General features: G+C 37.3%; 1 protein-coding gene across 1 annotated transcript; it reads right to left on the reverse strand.

Moving 5' to 3' along the window:
- Positions 1 to 6,704: 6,704 nt before the first annotated feature.
- Positions 6,705 to 12,050, reverse strand: rps16 (ribosomal protein S16). The gene is made up of 6 exons (XM_056247461.1): positions 11,960 to 12,050; positions 11,819 to 11,870; positions 10,865 to 10,966; positions 7,194 to 7,290; positions 6,985 to 7,032; positions 6,705 to 6,894 (listed from the first exon to the last, which is right to left on the reverse strand). Exons 2-6 carry the CDS (start codon positions 11,864 to 11,866, stop codon positions 6,749 to 6,751), a joined length of 441 nt encoding a protein of 146 aa, XP_056103436.1. The 5' UTR covers positions 11,867 to 11,870; positions 11,960 to 12,050; the 3' UTR covers positions 6,705 to 6,748.
- Positions 12,051 to 17,094: the final 5,044 nt, after the last annotated feature.

The following is a 17,094-nucleotide window of genomic DNA, read 5'->3' on the forward strand; positions in this document are numbered from 1 at the left end:
GCCATTATCAGCCACAAATCAGTCTGACTTCTGTCTTTATAAAGTATACTGTAGTAATTAAGTGATGCAAATGAATTACTACAGATGGCTAAACCAGACACACGCCACTTAAATACACAAATGAAAGCTTGATCTGAAATGCACACGGTTTGAAATCAATTTTTAGCCTAGTGCTTTGCAAAATCTCTCAATAGACACACAGGGGTTGCATTTGTAAATACAAGCATGTGTATTTGTCCAACAAGACGGCCGTTACAATGATTGCCTACAAAACTGTGATATAAGAGCCAGAGAGATGTTAGATATAGATAAAACACAGTGAGAAAGGCAGTGCGGGGGTGGGAGGAGATGGAGGGCTGGAGGAGGGCGATTCTCAGAACAGAAAATGACGAAAAGCAGATGCAAAAAAACAGAGCAAGGATGGAAGGATATAACATAGGTTAACCTCAGTAGAGCAGTTTAAGTATACTCATATAACTGTGTGTGTGTCTTTGTGTGTTATGATTATTAAGACTAAAGAGAAAATACTAAGAGGAAAATGGTAAGAAAATGGCATGGAAATAAAAAAAATCATACTGCGAAACAGGAAGAAGCAAAACCTGGAAATTGTAAATATTAAAGTAAAGTATTTAGTTTAAATGTTAGTCAGATTTTTTTGTTTTGTTCGTTTTTTTTATTCATTTATTTATTTTACGTTGCATGTACACTAAAGTTCTATGGTTTTTGGTCAGAAAGATTTTAATTTTTTTAAATAAATTAATACTTTTATTCAGCAAGGATGCATTAAATTGATCAAAAAGATAGATAAAAAAAGATCAAAAGTCATGAGACTAAAGACATTCTAAGTGTTACAAAAGATTTCTATTTTAAATAAATGCTGTTCTTTTGAACTTTCATTCATCAAAAAATCTAAAAAATGTTTCTTGAGAATCAAATCAGCATTATTATACTGATTTCTGAAAGATCATGAGACACTAAAGACTGGAGTAATGATGCTGAAAATCCAGCTTTGCATCACAGGAATAAATTAAATTTTAAAATATAATCAAATATAAAGCAGTTATTTGAAAATGTAGTAATATTTAACAATATTAATGTTTCAACTCAATTTTTTTATCAAATAAGTGTAGCCTTGGTAAGTAAGGCTAAAATTTTTTATACATATAAATGTGCATATGTTACTAATGCTTTGGTATTGTACAGCTTTGTCAATAAAAATGTACATTTAGTAAGTGTGTAAGTATGTATTCATATTTATTCATGTTTAGTTTGCAGCCTTTGGTCTTCTTACCATGTTCTGTAATATTAACTACAGTTTTACATTCCTGAAGTTAAAGTTGGCATGAAACGGAAGCTGTGATAGTCTTTTCTTCCCTATTGTGACATATATATATATCTGAATGAAACGACTCCTGGAATGAGAAAAATGTAGGCCGGAATTTAATTTTGTCCTTCGGGAATTGATTGGCTTGTAAAGTAAATAGCGGCAGATCAGAGTGTAAGTTTGCATTCAGTATAGAGCCCAATCCTCCACCGAGACGCACGTCATGAACAGAACAGAAGTTTTGAAGGGGAGGTGAACATTTTATATTGAAGATTATGAAGGCATGTGAATTTACAAATAATAATAATGATGTGCACGTATAAATCATTTATAATAAACATTGCAAAATTATGTAAGAAAAATAAGAATTGTCCATTTTGATTTTCCATCGCAAATGGGTGTTGGATGAGTTACTTTTACATTTCATACATACAGTTTTACCTTTGCAAGCCCCACTGGCAAGGATGAGCTGATTCTGGACCAGGACTCTTACTTTAAACATACAGGTCATATTGTCAGGGAGACATCTGTGATGCCAAAAGAAGCCAGGTGTCCGCCCAACTCCGTCCATCTCCATAAACAGCTTAAGTTGCTCTGTTAATGTCAGATAGAAAGATAAGCTTATGAGTCATATTACAGTGTACAGATTCCCAAATCTGTCTGCCTGCAACCTTTCATTTGACTGACCAATCACCTCTCACCGAGTAAACAGAGAGGAGTGGACCTTCTCTGCTCCTCCTCGCAGTGGGTAAGAATCCCCAAAAGCTACTATGGAAGCTTTAGTTTAGTTTAGTTTAGTTTAGTTTAGTTCAGACAGACAACTTACTTTCAACACAGTTGAACTGACAAACAACAGCATATTTACCACCACATTGTGCAATGATACAATATGTAGAGTATCTTCTATTTTGCCAATGTCCTGTATTAGTAACTATCTGCTTTATCGTAACTCTCTCCATCAATTTCCTTGAACAAAAACCTTCTCAACAACTTAAAAAATATCTTCTCATAATGCTCACTTCCTTCTACGCAGCTGAAAAGACCTAGTGAAGCAGGTTGACTAACTTGCTCATCCTTGTGGGAATACCATCATACTAGCATTTCAAAACCCAATATGGTATCTATCTCTATTTACTAAGCGATATTACCATAATATTTCCCCCAAAGTTTGGCTCAGTCTGTTTTTTTACCCATGTACTTCCTCTCTATCCCATGTGAACAGCAGCAGAGTTCTCATGTCTTTGTCCAGGAAGCTCAGCAGTAGTGGTGAATCGTTTGCACTCTGTGGTTAAGTTTCACCTCAGGTCAGGCCTGTCTCCGTCTGAAACTCATCAGCAACAAGAGGGGTGGATATTCAATTGAATGCAGCTAACAACACAAACTCTTCCATCCATATTATTAAGTTATGCGCCATGTAGTATTTCAATTACGTTTGGTTCTTCTCAGCTAAAAAAAAATGCCAATAGGCCTCTTTCAATTTATAATTTCGCACAATTTATGCATTTATGTAGGCCCGCCTAAGCAAAATTCACTCTAAATTTCTGACAGCACATGTGCACGTAAATTTGTCCTTAGAGACCCCTGTGGTGAAAATCAAGTTTTTTATGTTGTTTAATATCTATGTGGTGTTATATCACGTGCAAATTAATCAGTCGACACCATCGCTTAGTATTTTCTCCTTAAAGTCCCCCTGTAGTCAATAATTTTATCCTTTAAAAAAACTCGTCTTTGATCACCAAAATTACATATTTAAACAAAATATGGAAAGAAAATACTCATGCCTAATAATAGTTTGAATATGACTCTACACCTTGCCTCGTATAGTTTACGCAGTTCTATGAATATGCAAATTAGCCCCGCCAATCTCTCACTCACTCTCAATCTCTCAATCACATATTCATATAAAAAAATATATATAAAAAAAAACATTCGCCCCTGAATATTCGCCAAAAATTTAAATGTGCAGGCACCCTCACCCTGATATCCTCGTTCTATGTTGTCTAATCTTCATTATTATATATAAAGGAGCGCGTGCCCAGCCAATAATTTACACTCACGGACCACGGTCATCACCTCTCTATCCTGCTCGCTCACGTCGTGCTCTCTCGCGCGGGAGCAATATCGGGCATGCGCCCTTAAATATCTTCAAGTAAAGCAATTCAGTTAAAACCAACAAACAAACAAAAACACGCGAATGTTTCGGACTAACTTATTTTAACTATTGTAACTCAGAAATGATTAAACGTAGAATAAAGTTCTATTCGTAATATTTTATCATTTTAAAATGTGCTTTGACAAATTAGCTACACTTGTTTCTAAGAAGCGAACTACTGTTCTATCATTATTTGAAAACTTACTTAAATTCAATATTTTTGTATAGTATCATAGGATCAAACCCGTGCATTTTCTAGGTCCATAGTGTCATATCTGTATGACAACACAGTTCATTGCGATCTACATGAATCAGACCGTAATGAAAGAAGCATCCTCAGGCAAAGTAGTAGGATGCAAATGTCCAAAAGAGCTGGAAGACGGTATTTTCACCATCTGCGTCCACTTGGTGATCCAACTGCCAGTAATGGATCAATACCAGCCATTTACCATAAGTGAATCACATCAGACCGTGCAGCAGCAGTGGCCTATAGCAAGACAGCTCTTATTTCATTATCTCTTGCTCTTACCTCACCCAGAATCTGAGAGCTACAGAACAGATGAATCACACTCAGAGGATGTATTGCAGAGATTAAAACCAACAAAACAAGTATGCATGCTTCTTTAATCTGAATGCTTTTACTGTTTCCTCCCTTGTGCTCACACTAATGCTTTGCTGTCTTTCTGGAAATTTCAGATATCAGTCATCATCATCAGTAGCCTACTATTTCGGCTGACCTGAATGATCTACATTTTAGGACTATAATATAGGTTTGCTCCCTCTAGTGGATACAAATATACATTGCTTTTGCTTTCATCGTTCAAGGAAATGTTCTGTAAATCTCTGTATTACTGGTTAGAAGAACCCGATATGACCGAGGTGCAGCACCACATTTAGGCTACTACAAAATAACAGATGAATTCTAGTTTATAATATTATTCAAAGAATAATTTAACTCCATATAGAGCATTTAAAATACACTAGGCCTACAATAATTTGTAACAAATTTCTAAGATAAGAATATTCACACTACTGATTAATAATATTGAACTCAATTCCAAATGACTATTTAGTGTACTTCACCCGTAGTTCGTGCTGCTTTAGGAACCTCCTTAGGCATGCACTTAAAATCTACCACTGTTGTTGAACTCGAGAGCCACATTTCAATTATTTCTATGGCAAAATGAATAATAGAATGCTACTGTGGTTCAATAATCAGCATGTATACTCACTCAAAACACATTCTTAGATGTGATGTAGCTCTATATATTATTTCACATCACTATCCTTTTGCAGAATATAAACAGGCCATTTCTTTCATTGTTGAATTTTACTATCATAATCATTCCATGCATTCATCAGCGATTCACAGAACACATTCAAACTCAAGACTACAAGCACAGTCTTAAAGAGCATATTGCAGGTTAAAAAAAAAATCTAAATTAATATATAACCTTGTATGAAAATACCATATGAAAAGGTAATGCAGGATTTAAAATGTTTTAAAACGACATAAGGGCACAAATTTAGTAGATAAAGTGAGCGTTTCTTTGACTGCTGGTAAAAACCGTTTTTTTTTTCAACATCGCGTCATTTTACGTCACCAGAGGGAGGGAGCCTCAGCAGCGCAGATAGGTTTGTATTCAATACGAGCGGGTAAATTTGCTTTTCTATACTCAGAATGACAATTTGGAATGTAAAGAACAACATATTTTACAGTTATTTGTTTTATTAGGAAAATACCATATACATAAAAAGAATTGGGCTTTTATTCACGTTTTATAAATGACTTATAGCCTATGTACATCTTTTGGAACAAACAAACTAAAAACTAAAAAGCAATGAAAACATGTAATGCTTTGAAAGCACAGGATTTTATGTAAAACTTTTTTTGTATTTTTTATATCCTGGCAGCTAATGTTAATGTGATATTGTGAATATGTAAAACCTGTTCTTGTGGCATCGAATTAAAAAAAAAGTCAGTAAGAGTGGTCGTGAATTAGTGTTTTCGGTAGTTTTTATATTTTAATTTATCATCGTCACCATGGTAAATTATTGTGTTTGTGGAGGTTGCAAAAACTCCGGCCTGTCAGGACATCGAATCAGGTTTCCTAACAAGAAAAGGGACGGTGCTGTCTATCGTGCCTGTGTGCGGTTTGTGCAGCTGTAGAGACAGGATTTATCTTCCGCATCGGCTTCCAAAATCGCGATCGTGTGTAGCGTACACCAGATCTGAGGAACAAAAACGTGTATATCAGGAATAAAAATATCTATCTGTCTCTCGATGAGCTAAGTTATATCACTTAACGTTAGTCTGGACGGATATTAATGAGCATGACAAACGCGCCTGATCAAAGCTTATAGGCCAATAGTTTATTTCTTTTATTGGTAAAATCCAATACTCCTAGATGACCAATAGCTTTGTTATTAACTGATACGATGGTAATAATCGATATTCACCTCACATTTTACCAAACAGAATGAACGATGCACTATTAACTCTATTACACTTAATTAAAACTCACAGTGAACAGCATTAAATATAAAAACACATATGCCTTACCTTTTTGTTGCAGTGCAGTTTTTATTGCAGTGGTATAATGTTTTGCCGACAGCACTACAGTCCTCATTTTTTTATTGCTGCTTCCATTCTCCTGATTGCTATTATTTAATTTCTTCTTAAAAAAACATCCAGGGAAGATTGAATAGGCCTGTTCTTTTAATGTTTACTCAGTATCTGACAGCTAGGCTAATCAAAAATACACGCGATTAAGTGATGCAATAAACTGCAGCTGCGCACACTCACTCCACACAAGTTTTTTTATAATAATACTTTTACAATAATGTGTGTGTCCTCTGACCGTTGTTCTGTCTAACATTAATCCTGGCCTGTGCCTGCTCTCTCGGCAGCATAGCAGGCTCATAATTGTAAGGCTGTCGTCCGTGGTCTGTCATACGAGTAAGTCCGAAATGTCATTGCGATCCATTGTTTTCCTGTTGTTTGAATGGTTTGAATCGACCGCTCTCCCGCCCGTTACGTCACGCCCGTCACGCCCATTTTCAGATGCGGAAGTAAAATTCTCACAAAAACGACTCCAGAAGCCAATGTAATGTATTTATAAGTATATTTTAAAGAAAATCTAATTACTACATTGTTTTTCTATACATTGACTCGTTGGGTCCTCTAACCTGCAATATGCCCTTTAAGAAGAACTCAAGACAACAGAATTGTTCCCCCTCAGTTTTATTATATGAAAATGTACAGAGAGATTTTAACGGTAGGACTTCTGGTAGCGTGCGCGAGCTCCAGGTCCACCGAACTTCTTGGACTCGCAGCGGCGGGGATCAGCGACCAGCAGGGTCCTGTCATACTGAATCAAGATATCCTTGATCTCTTTCTTGGAAGCCTCATCCACATCTGGGAGAAGAGAAAATAGAAAAATATGACAAATGCAGACACATACACATTCATCTTCACAACATAATGACTACAATAACACACACTTACATTTCTGATAATAGGCAACCAGGGATTTAGAGATGGCCTGACGAATGGCTGAAAGAAGAATAAATTATGTTAATGTCCGTACAGAAGTTTTTGAACACTGCGGCCTTAGGTAAGATTCCATTTACCGTTCACTGATTATCATGTACAAATGTTTTCACGGTAAGACAATCCAGAGCAAACGGCTTACACCATCAGCCAGTGTTACTAACCGTAAATCTGAGCGACGTGTCCACCACCCTTCACGCGAACTCTGATGTCAACGCCAGCGAAGCGCTCCTTACCCAGCAGCAGAAGAGGCTCCAGCAGCTAAAGGAAACGGAAACACTCCGTTAGTAGACGCATGAACAAAATCTCCTCACACAGAGCTAAAGAACTCTATCCTGATTAATGTACATAAGTGGGGTACACTTAAAGTTGAGCAGTTGTGGCCTAATAGTTAGGGAGTTGAACTTTTAACCCAAAGGTAGTGGGTTCGATTTCTCAGTACCGGCAGGAAATGGCCCTTGATCCAAGGCACCTAACTTACAATCGCTCTCTGGGCGCCGCAGTGAATGGCTGCCCACTGCTATGGGTGTGTGTGTTCACTGCTCCTAATGTGTGTGCACTAACTTTGATGGGTTAAATGAAGAGGGCAAATTATGAATATGCGTTACCATACTTGGACTTCACGTCACTTCAATTTAAGGGTTAATTCACCCAAAAATGAAAATTCTGTCATTTACTCATGTTGTTCCAAACCCGTCAGACTTTTATCCTCGAAATACAAAAGATGATATTTAAATTAGTGATGGGAAGTTCGGTTCTTTTCCGCGAACCGGTTCTTTCGGACAGTTCGTTTCAATGAACCGGTTCAAAAAACCGGTTCACCAGTTCTTTTACGTCCTCGCGTAATGACGTCAATTATATCGTCCCGGCGGATAAAAATACTTAAAGGCATTTGTAATCATAACTTCACTTAAATAATAGTACTCATCGTCATAATCCTCTTGGATAAGTTTCTTACATTTACATTTTGCAAACAAACCCTGTAGCCTACAGGCGATGTGCAAACGCGGATGTTTAACATGTCTTAAAAAAGTGCATAAGTGGTCTTCATTTTATTTGTAATAAACTTAAATTTCGCCGAATTCGGCCCCTCATTTAAGTCCTCGGTTCACCCGTGCTGCGTGCTCATCAGCACATCATCAGTTGGCCGAAAGAAAGTTCTGTTTAGAGACAGTGCTATCACGCATGCTCAGTATCTCCAGCTCATCGGTTCTCCGTATCTAACGTGTCCGAAAGAAACAGTTCTCGGTTCTGTACTGGTGATTCAAGAACTGCAACAACCAGTTCTTGACTCGAGAACCGTAGCATAGGCCTGTGTGCTGAGCTGAGAACTGCTGAAACCTGAATATACAGTCGACAAAACTAAAAAAAAAAATCGATGCATGTCTTTTTTCTCCAATATGTTTAATACGTTATGTTTTAACACATTATAAACATTTACTAAGCAGTACTGTGCAGTGTGCACCATTAAAACTTTGGCAAGAGTTTACATCAACTATTTATATCAACTTACTTAGAAATTAAATGAGCTGTTCCTGAAAATATTATTTTAATAAATGTTTAGTTTGACAGTTTTACAATCCATTCATTGTGTTTCCAAACTTTAAAATAATAGTGATAATACAGTAATTATGTGATAAACATGTTTCCAACATGTTTTTTTTTTTATTACACTTACTGATGTTCAACTAAATAAATACTTAAGAAAGGTACATTTCGTCCCTCAGAAAAAAATTGCACGCATGCTCAGCTCATCGATCAGTTGTTCTCATTATGTCGAACGTGTCCGAAAGAAACAGTTCTCGGTTCTGTACTGGTGGTGATCCGATAACCGCTGTACTTGTGCGTTCGGTAGTACGCGCATGCGCAGTATCAGCTGCTCGTGCTCATCACTTCTCTCAAAAACAACACGTTTCAAACTGGAGTTGAAATACTGGAGTGAAATATACTCCGGGATATTGGTTTATTTCGAGTCAGAGGGACTGTCAGGCATGTCTGAAAGTGAGTAACTTTAGTAACTTGTGTATCAGCACTGACGCAAGACGCGAACTGTTTCGAACGATTCAGTCCGATTTAGTGTACTGGTTCGACCGGTTCAAAAAAGAACAGGTTCAAAAGAACGATTCGTTCACGAACCGGCCAGCACTAATTTAAATGTAATCTAAAAGCTGTCTGTCCCTCCATTGACAGCTACCAAACAACCACATAAATATTACAAAAAGTTCATAAGAGATCGGGAAACTAATCCATATTGAGCGGTATAGTACAAATCTTCTGAAGAGACTCGATCGCTTTATGATGAATGGATTACATTTAGGCTTTTATTTACATATAAACATTCTGTTCATTATATAAAGTGACTCAATACATTTCACATGGATTAGTTTTACAATCTCTTTATACGAAGACTGTCAATGGAGGGACAGAAATCACCCAGATTTCATTTAAAAGATCTTCATTCGTGTTCTGAAGATGAACGAAAGTCTTACGGGTTTGGAACGACATGAGGGTGAGTAAATGACAGAATTTTCATTTTTGGATGAACTAACCCTTTAAAGTTGATGCAATGGAAATTGCGATCATCTATTATTTACTGTTATGACACAGATCCTAGTGGTACGGCTTCTCAAGAAAAAAGCCAAGACTTGACTCTCCATCAGGAATTGAACGGGTCATTGTTTGCTAATTGCTACAATCTAATGCGAGAGACAGACGGATGAGAAAAGATGCCGTCGTGAAGGGGAGGGAAAGTTAATGTTTCTGATTAATGATAACGAGGGGCACATGAAAGTTAGTTATTAAGTACACTGATAAATCATTAATAATGAAATATCCCATAAAAAAAATAAGTCTCAATTTTAATTTCAGAGTGAGACTTGAAAACTGGACTGATTTGATTCATGAATGCAAATTAGATTAATACATTGAAAAGCGGCATAATTTTCCCAAACCTGACATTATTACTTCTCTGATGAACATGGCAACAAGTGCTGTGGAGGATGCCAGGCTTTTCGGTAAACAAAACCTGACATTTTGGTGTTTTTCTTCCACAAATGTGACAGCACCAATTCCTGATTCATTTTTATTATACAAAAAAAAAAAAAAAATCAGGATATTCTTATAAAAACACACCTTTATTTACCACAGAGGGAAAACAGGTTTGGAACGGCATGAATGACAATCTACGTTTAGACCATTAACAATTCATTCAAGAATTGATTGAAATAGAGATCTAATTGAATATTTCTATTCTAAGCACTCAATATCTGTAATTAAAGTACCTTGTACTAGAGGGCTGCATTGGGATTGAGTCCCGCCGGGTCCCACGGGACCCAACGCAAATCTCGCGGGAGCGGGCGGTTTGAACTTTGCTGCGGGCGGGAATGGGCGGACAAATAAAACCCCTGCGGGATTGGGAGGTAGCCTAACGACATGATGGAGATGTCAATGATGTGGAAAAGAACCTTAAACGAGGTATTTACAGTACAAAACCTGAGCAAAGCAAGTCTGACATTTACTATTCATCTTCCTGATCAGTGCGTCAGAATACATGCAGGCCAGGGAAACGAAACCAACAACCCCATGAATTCTCATTAACAATAGCAATACAAATACGCGTTTTTTTCCTGCGGGACGGGAGAAGACACAAAGTCAGTGCATCTCTATTATTGTGCGGGAATAAATTCTCCGAGTTTTGCGGGTGTGGGCGGGAGTGGACATACATATTGCGGGAGCGGGCGGGAGTGTAACACATACTTGCGTGAGCGGGCGGTAATGGTCAAAAATTCGGCGGGCGGGAGCGGGATGAAGAAAACAGTCCCGCGCAGGACTCTACCTTGTACTGAAGAGTGGCAGGCTCGATCATCTCAAGGGGTCTTCCATTGACTTTAATAAGCCCATTTCCCCTCTTGCAGTGGGCAACAGCTGTGGCTGTTTTCTGTGGATAGTGAAAAACAGATCAGACATCACATCAAATATGACACTATTAAGATGTTATAGCACGGTGGTATTAAATCTTGCTACTGTCATTGTACATAACCAAAGCATTGCACATTTAGGATATTTTCTAAAGGCCCAGTTTAACAAACAGGGCTTAGATTAAGCCAGGATTAAGCTTAGTTCAATTGGGGCATTTAAGTAGCTTTTTATAAATGTGCCTTAGGAAAATACACATTACTGGTGTGCATCTTGAGACACAATGGAACTGATATATTTTAGGATATGCCAGTGCAAGTTGCTTTTAGTTAAAACTGCTCAAACATGCATTTTTGCCAGGGACTAGACTAATGGCTTATCTGTGAAACCGGAGTTAAATATTCTATTAGATGATATTCTTATGATCAGAATTAAGACCCATTGCTATACTAGATACAAGTAACGTTACAGGCTAACAGTTAGTAAGACAAAGTCGCCGCTCTACAATATCTATATAACTACTGAACAACAGAAAACACGCAGATCAGATGTAAAAGCAACTGTTTTGTATGAATTACTGCTGTATATGTAACGTTACACACTGAACTTTCCCACGTGTCAGCAAACAGCCATTACCAACACTGTATTCATCACTCACTATTAATCTACACAGGACATATGCTTATTTTACATTTCAATGGTTTAAGAGCACATATACTTTTGTATTACCTCTAACGGTTACGTTTAGTACATAAACTATATAAAACATTAGATTCACAGTCATTTACAACCGCATACATCTTTTAGCATAGCCGGCTAATCTCAAACCCGCATCACCGCCGTGCACGAGGACATACAGCGTTTAAATACTCACTTTACGTCCAAAAACCTGGACAGACTGTAGAGGACCTTTGGCTGGCATGATTCTGGAAAAAAATAAAATGATTGTCGTTTAATTAAAGCATAAATTATTCTTTAAATGCGTATTTTAGTGACAACTGCTTGAGGAACCCACCTTTCAGAGCTCGAGCGCTGTTCGGAGAGGCCGCACAGGGGTTTCCCGTGCGCAAAAGCAGGGGCGCTGTCGTAAACAATCTTGTGTTTACGACAGTCGTAATTGTAAAAAAATATATTTTTTAACATTTCATTTTTAACACTTCACATTCACAAGATAAGTAAGTAAATAGATTAACTATTATTTATAGATTTAATTTGTAACACAATTATGATCCACCTCATTTTCCGTTGAAGGTGAAGGAAGCATATCTATTCAGACACATTTAAAAGGATGGGTTGGAATCATGTTGAAATAGAGGTTAAAAAAAGAGATCCGATCATTCTGAATGGTACTACGTACTATTCATTACATCAAAATTATATTATTATATAACGTAATTATATATAGAACTAACAGTATTTCAGACTGAAACAGAAACATGCTACATAAATGTTACACCTCGCCACTAGATGACGCTCTGTTACAAGAGAATCATTCGAATCAACACCATTGGAGTAAAATGAGTTTGGCAAACCAAGTGCATCATCTTTCAGATTTAGGTAATACTTTTGATGATTTTAATGTATTGTATTGGCTAGGTTAGGAGACCATTAAAAGCATCATATTAATAATTTTAACCCTCGTTTTCTTTTCTTTTTATAGCCCAAGGGTTAATAGCTTCTCTAGTTTTAGCTAATAAGATGATCTGACTGTTGTACACTAAGTCAGTTGTGATTATGATTTATTTTATTGTATTTTTTTCTACAATGTGTATTTGCTGGGGTCAAATGGCCCCTAAACAGAAGCAAAATTACTAGAATGGATCAATGGATCCTGCAATATATATAAAACTGCACTAAATAGTCACAGAACATGACTTTTATGTATTATTATACTATATTAAAGTCTTTATATGTGTTTAAATGAGGGTTTTATTCATGTATTTATTTATACATTTGATCTTTATCAGTGAAGGCAAATAACCATTGTAAGCAACCATTACTGTTATCTTATACTCTAGTAGCCTACCGTACTAAGTTATCAGATTGCTAGCTTCGTATAGGGAAACTTTTTTATTATCTTAGCAGTTAGCACATGCTTATAAAACGCTTTCTCTAGTCATTCTAATCAGTCTATTGTTCTTTTGAGATATGAAGGCTGTTCCATGTGTGCACTACTGTCTTGACAGAAAAAAAGCAAAGTGGATCTAACTACTGAGAGAGAACTGAAGGCACAGAAGCACAACCACAAGACAAGAGGACATCAGAGTCTTCAGACTGAGAAAATGATGCCTTTCAGGTACTCAACTGGCAGCTTCATTGAACCACACTCACAAACACAAGTTTTTTTCTGGACTGAGACGCTGAACAATTAGTCTGAGTTTCAAAGGGATTTGAAAGTTGGAAGTATTGATCTGTTGTATGAACAGTTGGATGGTCTTTGAGAAATTCCCAAGAGTACTGGATTTATTTCAAATAGAAATATTTGATATTACTCTCTCTCTCTCTCTCTCTCTCTCTCTCTCTCTCTCTCTCTCTCTCTCTCTCTCTCTCTCTCTCTCTCTCTCTCTCTCTCTCTCTCTCTCTCTCTCTCTCTCTCTCTCTCTCTGTTCGTCCGTCCATCCATCCATCTCTGTCTGTCTGTCTGTCTGTCTATCTATCTATCTATCTATCTATCTATCTATCTATCTATCTATCTATCTATCTATCTATCTATCTATCTATCTATCTATCTATCTATCTATCTATCTATCTATCTATCTATCCATCCTCTCTCTGTCCTTCATATACACGTCATCTTCCTACTTTCACACTTTTTTTTACCTCTCCAGCCACTAATTACACAAACACTGGAGGTGCAGAGTCAGGATGCATTTTGTCATCCCGTCCCTCTCCCTCCACCTTAACGCCCTCTGTTAGCAATGCTGCTTTGAAAAGGATTGTGAGATTTGCATTTCACACTTCCTCATGGTACCTTTTGCCCTGTTTATGCTGAGGTGTGCTTGTGAGATGTGTAACAATAAGCAAAGGGTGTTAATTAGTGGAGAAGTTGTGTGCTGTGTGTGTGTGTGTGTGTGTGTGTGTGTGTGTGTGTGTGTGTGTGTGTGTGTGTGTGTGTGTGTGTGTGTGTGTGTGTGTGTGTGAGAGAGAGGGCTAGCTGAACAGTAGCAGAGTCGGGCAGATGTTGGGTCTATTGTGGGGGAAATGGAGCTCACTTGGGCGACACGCTGATGTTTGTTTTGCGATGAGATAATGAGGACTCCTGCCAAAGCACTTTTATACCAGCCTGTCACTATCCAGCACACAAACACTCACCCAGTGTCTTCCTTTCACTCCCTCTTTGGCTATAACACACTAAACAGATGTGCCATCACAACTTTGGCACTTCAAGTGTGAATATGGTGAACATGGTTTCATTTCAAAGCTCATGTGTAAAATCTTGCTCAGAGTACAATATTTGCTTTTGTTCTTTAGAATGGACCTCAACATGCAGCTTTGATCCTTTTTGGCTTGTTCATATAATACATACATTGGCATAAAATGCAGATCTGGTTTGCTCATTATGGTGAATGTTAATAACACCTTTTGATCACTGAAGTGTACCATTGTAAAGTCTGGTTTGATCGTTCCTGCTGATGGTAATTGCTTTAGTAGGTTAGTTCCTCTCAGAGATCTATGAAGTTCATTCAAAACAGCCACCATTTGTATTCAAAATCCTTTTGTTGAGGTAATTCACTTTGCTGCATCTAAACCAAAAACTCTTTCAAAAGTTCGCATGTTCATAGGACAATGATACAGATGAAGAGTTTTGGCAAATGGACAAGCTGGAGCATGACGTGACTTGGGGTGTAAGCTCCATCCTCTTAATTAATAAATGGAAGTTAATTAGAAATCTGAGAAAAAAAGGTGCTGGGGTGGTGGAGCAATGCTGGAAGAATTGTCACATGTAGATGTCCTTGTGCTGTTAGAAATAGATGTTAATGGATGTTAGATGTTAATGCATTAACACCAAAATAATGTTAATGGATGCTAATGGCACCCCTGCTGAAAAAGCTAATTGCTTTTTGCTGGTTTCCCAGCTTTGCCAAGATGGTGTTTAACTCTTCGGCAAAATGGTCTTAGGCTAGAGTACCCAAAACCGTTCTAAAACCAGCATAACAGACTAGCTTAACCAGCTTGGGCAGTCTAAAAGACCATATAGTCAGGCTTTTATCATTTGGAATAAGTCCTAGATTGATTAAATAAGAATCCTATAAGAATCAAATAAGACCTACATTCTAAAATAAATAAATAAATAAATAAAATAATAATTTAAAATGTTTTAATATAACAGTTGAGCTCTGTGTCTCATTTAAGTCATTTGTCAAGAATTATTATTGTATTTTTATATTATATTATTTTAACCACTTTGTTTTAAGTTTGTTTAAGTTTTTAATGCTTTAATCTGCCATAATATTGTTTGAATTGTCTTCTTTAGGGATTTCTTTTTCATTTTCAATGAATTTCATTTTCATTTTCAATGATTTTCATTTGGTAGAATTTTATATTTCATACCATTAAGATTAGTTCCACATTGATACAAAATTATATTATGATGGAAATTCCTTTAGAATTTTTTTGACAAGGATCCTGTTGAGAGTTTTGATTGGTCACTGCCACCTCTCAGATACTTAACATGTTTTCCATAACGTTCTCCACTGGAACAATGGTGAAAACCACAATGATGATTGATTCATTGCTGGTTTGTTCTGCGTAGAGCATTGTCTCATCGAGGTTTCTTTGTTTTAGGTGGAAAAGCACATTATTGGGAAAAGATAGCATTAGTATGAAAGAAACAGTGCCAAAACTCACAGATTTAGCTTTATTTATATGTAGTCAGAGAGTGAGATCAAGTTATTGAACCAGTGTGGGTTAGTCACGCTCACTGTGGCCAGCATTGACTCATTCTCAATGCATTTAGCCCAGACTTGAACTAAAAGGGAATTAGTCCCACTGAAAACATCCTTCTTTGTCTTCAAAAACAGCAGTGTTTCTCACACTTTGTAAAATCTATTTCTGTTTGACTGAGGATGAAACGGATGCCACGCTATTAAAGCCGAACAGGAGATAATTGATGTTTAATATAGAGTTACGTGGAACAGGATTTTGGACCAATCAGATTTCATAGTGATGGGGCTACCCTGAACAATGCCACAGAAATGGAAACCAAGAGACCCACAGCACTCTAGCATCATGCCAGCAAGTTTTGCATTGGCAAATGCCGTTTACATTTCCTTCAGAAAATGTAGAAATCAAATTTATTTCGTTTTATTCTTATTCTTTCCCATTTCTTGCTCTCAGAGAGTCAGGGTTAGTATTGGTAAATGAGTGAACGTGGCCTTGGAAGGTGCTGGAAGCAGGTCAGGGCAGGTGAGATGTCACGGGTTGAAAGGTGAGGGTCAGCTCCTCTACAAAACCCACAACGACACCTGATCTTCAGCCTGAGTTCACAGGGCGTATGACTCTGTTCCTTTGGGACGGGAGGCTGAGTGATCTAAACACACACGTCTCACTGAGGTCAGCTGGATTCTAATGCAACGTCTAAACACATACGATGCCACACTCACCAAAAGAGAAAAAAAACGCAATCGAGACCCAAAGTCTTTAAGCAACCTTTGCCCAGTGCGGTCAGATATGGGATAGCCGTCGGCTCAAGTTTTGAAGTGGGGGCGGCCGGGGAGCTTATGAATATGAATCAGGTTATGCTCAAATATTTTGACACCATCTTTTACTGTTTTAATAAATAGATGTTATGTATGTACTTGTGAAGTACACTTTGGCATACTTGCAAAAAGAGTACTTATTACAGAAATAAAATAATTTAAAGGAATATAGGCTACTTAAGTGTGAACTGAACCACGATTTGGGCGAGGGACATTCTCATCCTAGAGGTTAGATCATGTTTTTGGACAAAAATGTGGGTAAGCTGATGTCATCAATATGTATGATACATTTTCTTTTTTGTCAGGCTTTAGGAGTACAATAGCACATAGGACCTGTTTACATTGCGTCCCCTTGGAATTATAAGGTTCTATCTGCGTTCTGAGCAGTTTTGAGATATTGAGCTTCAAAGTTTTTGCATTACATATAGGAAAATTTATATGGGGAACAAGT

The sequence above is a fragment of the Rhinichthys klamathensis genome, unplaced genomic scaffold (genome assembly GCF_029890125.1).
Source record: "Rhinichthys klamathensis goyatoka isolate OS25496 unplaced genomic scaffold, OSU_Roscu_1.1 h1tg000048l_1, whole genome shotgun sequence".
NCBI lineage: Eukaryota > Metazoa > Chordata > Actinopteri > Cypriniformes > Leuciscidae > Rhinichthys > Rhinichthys klamathensis.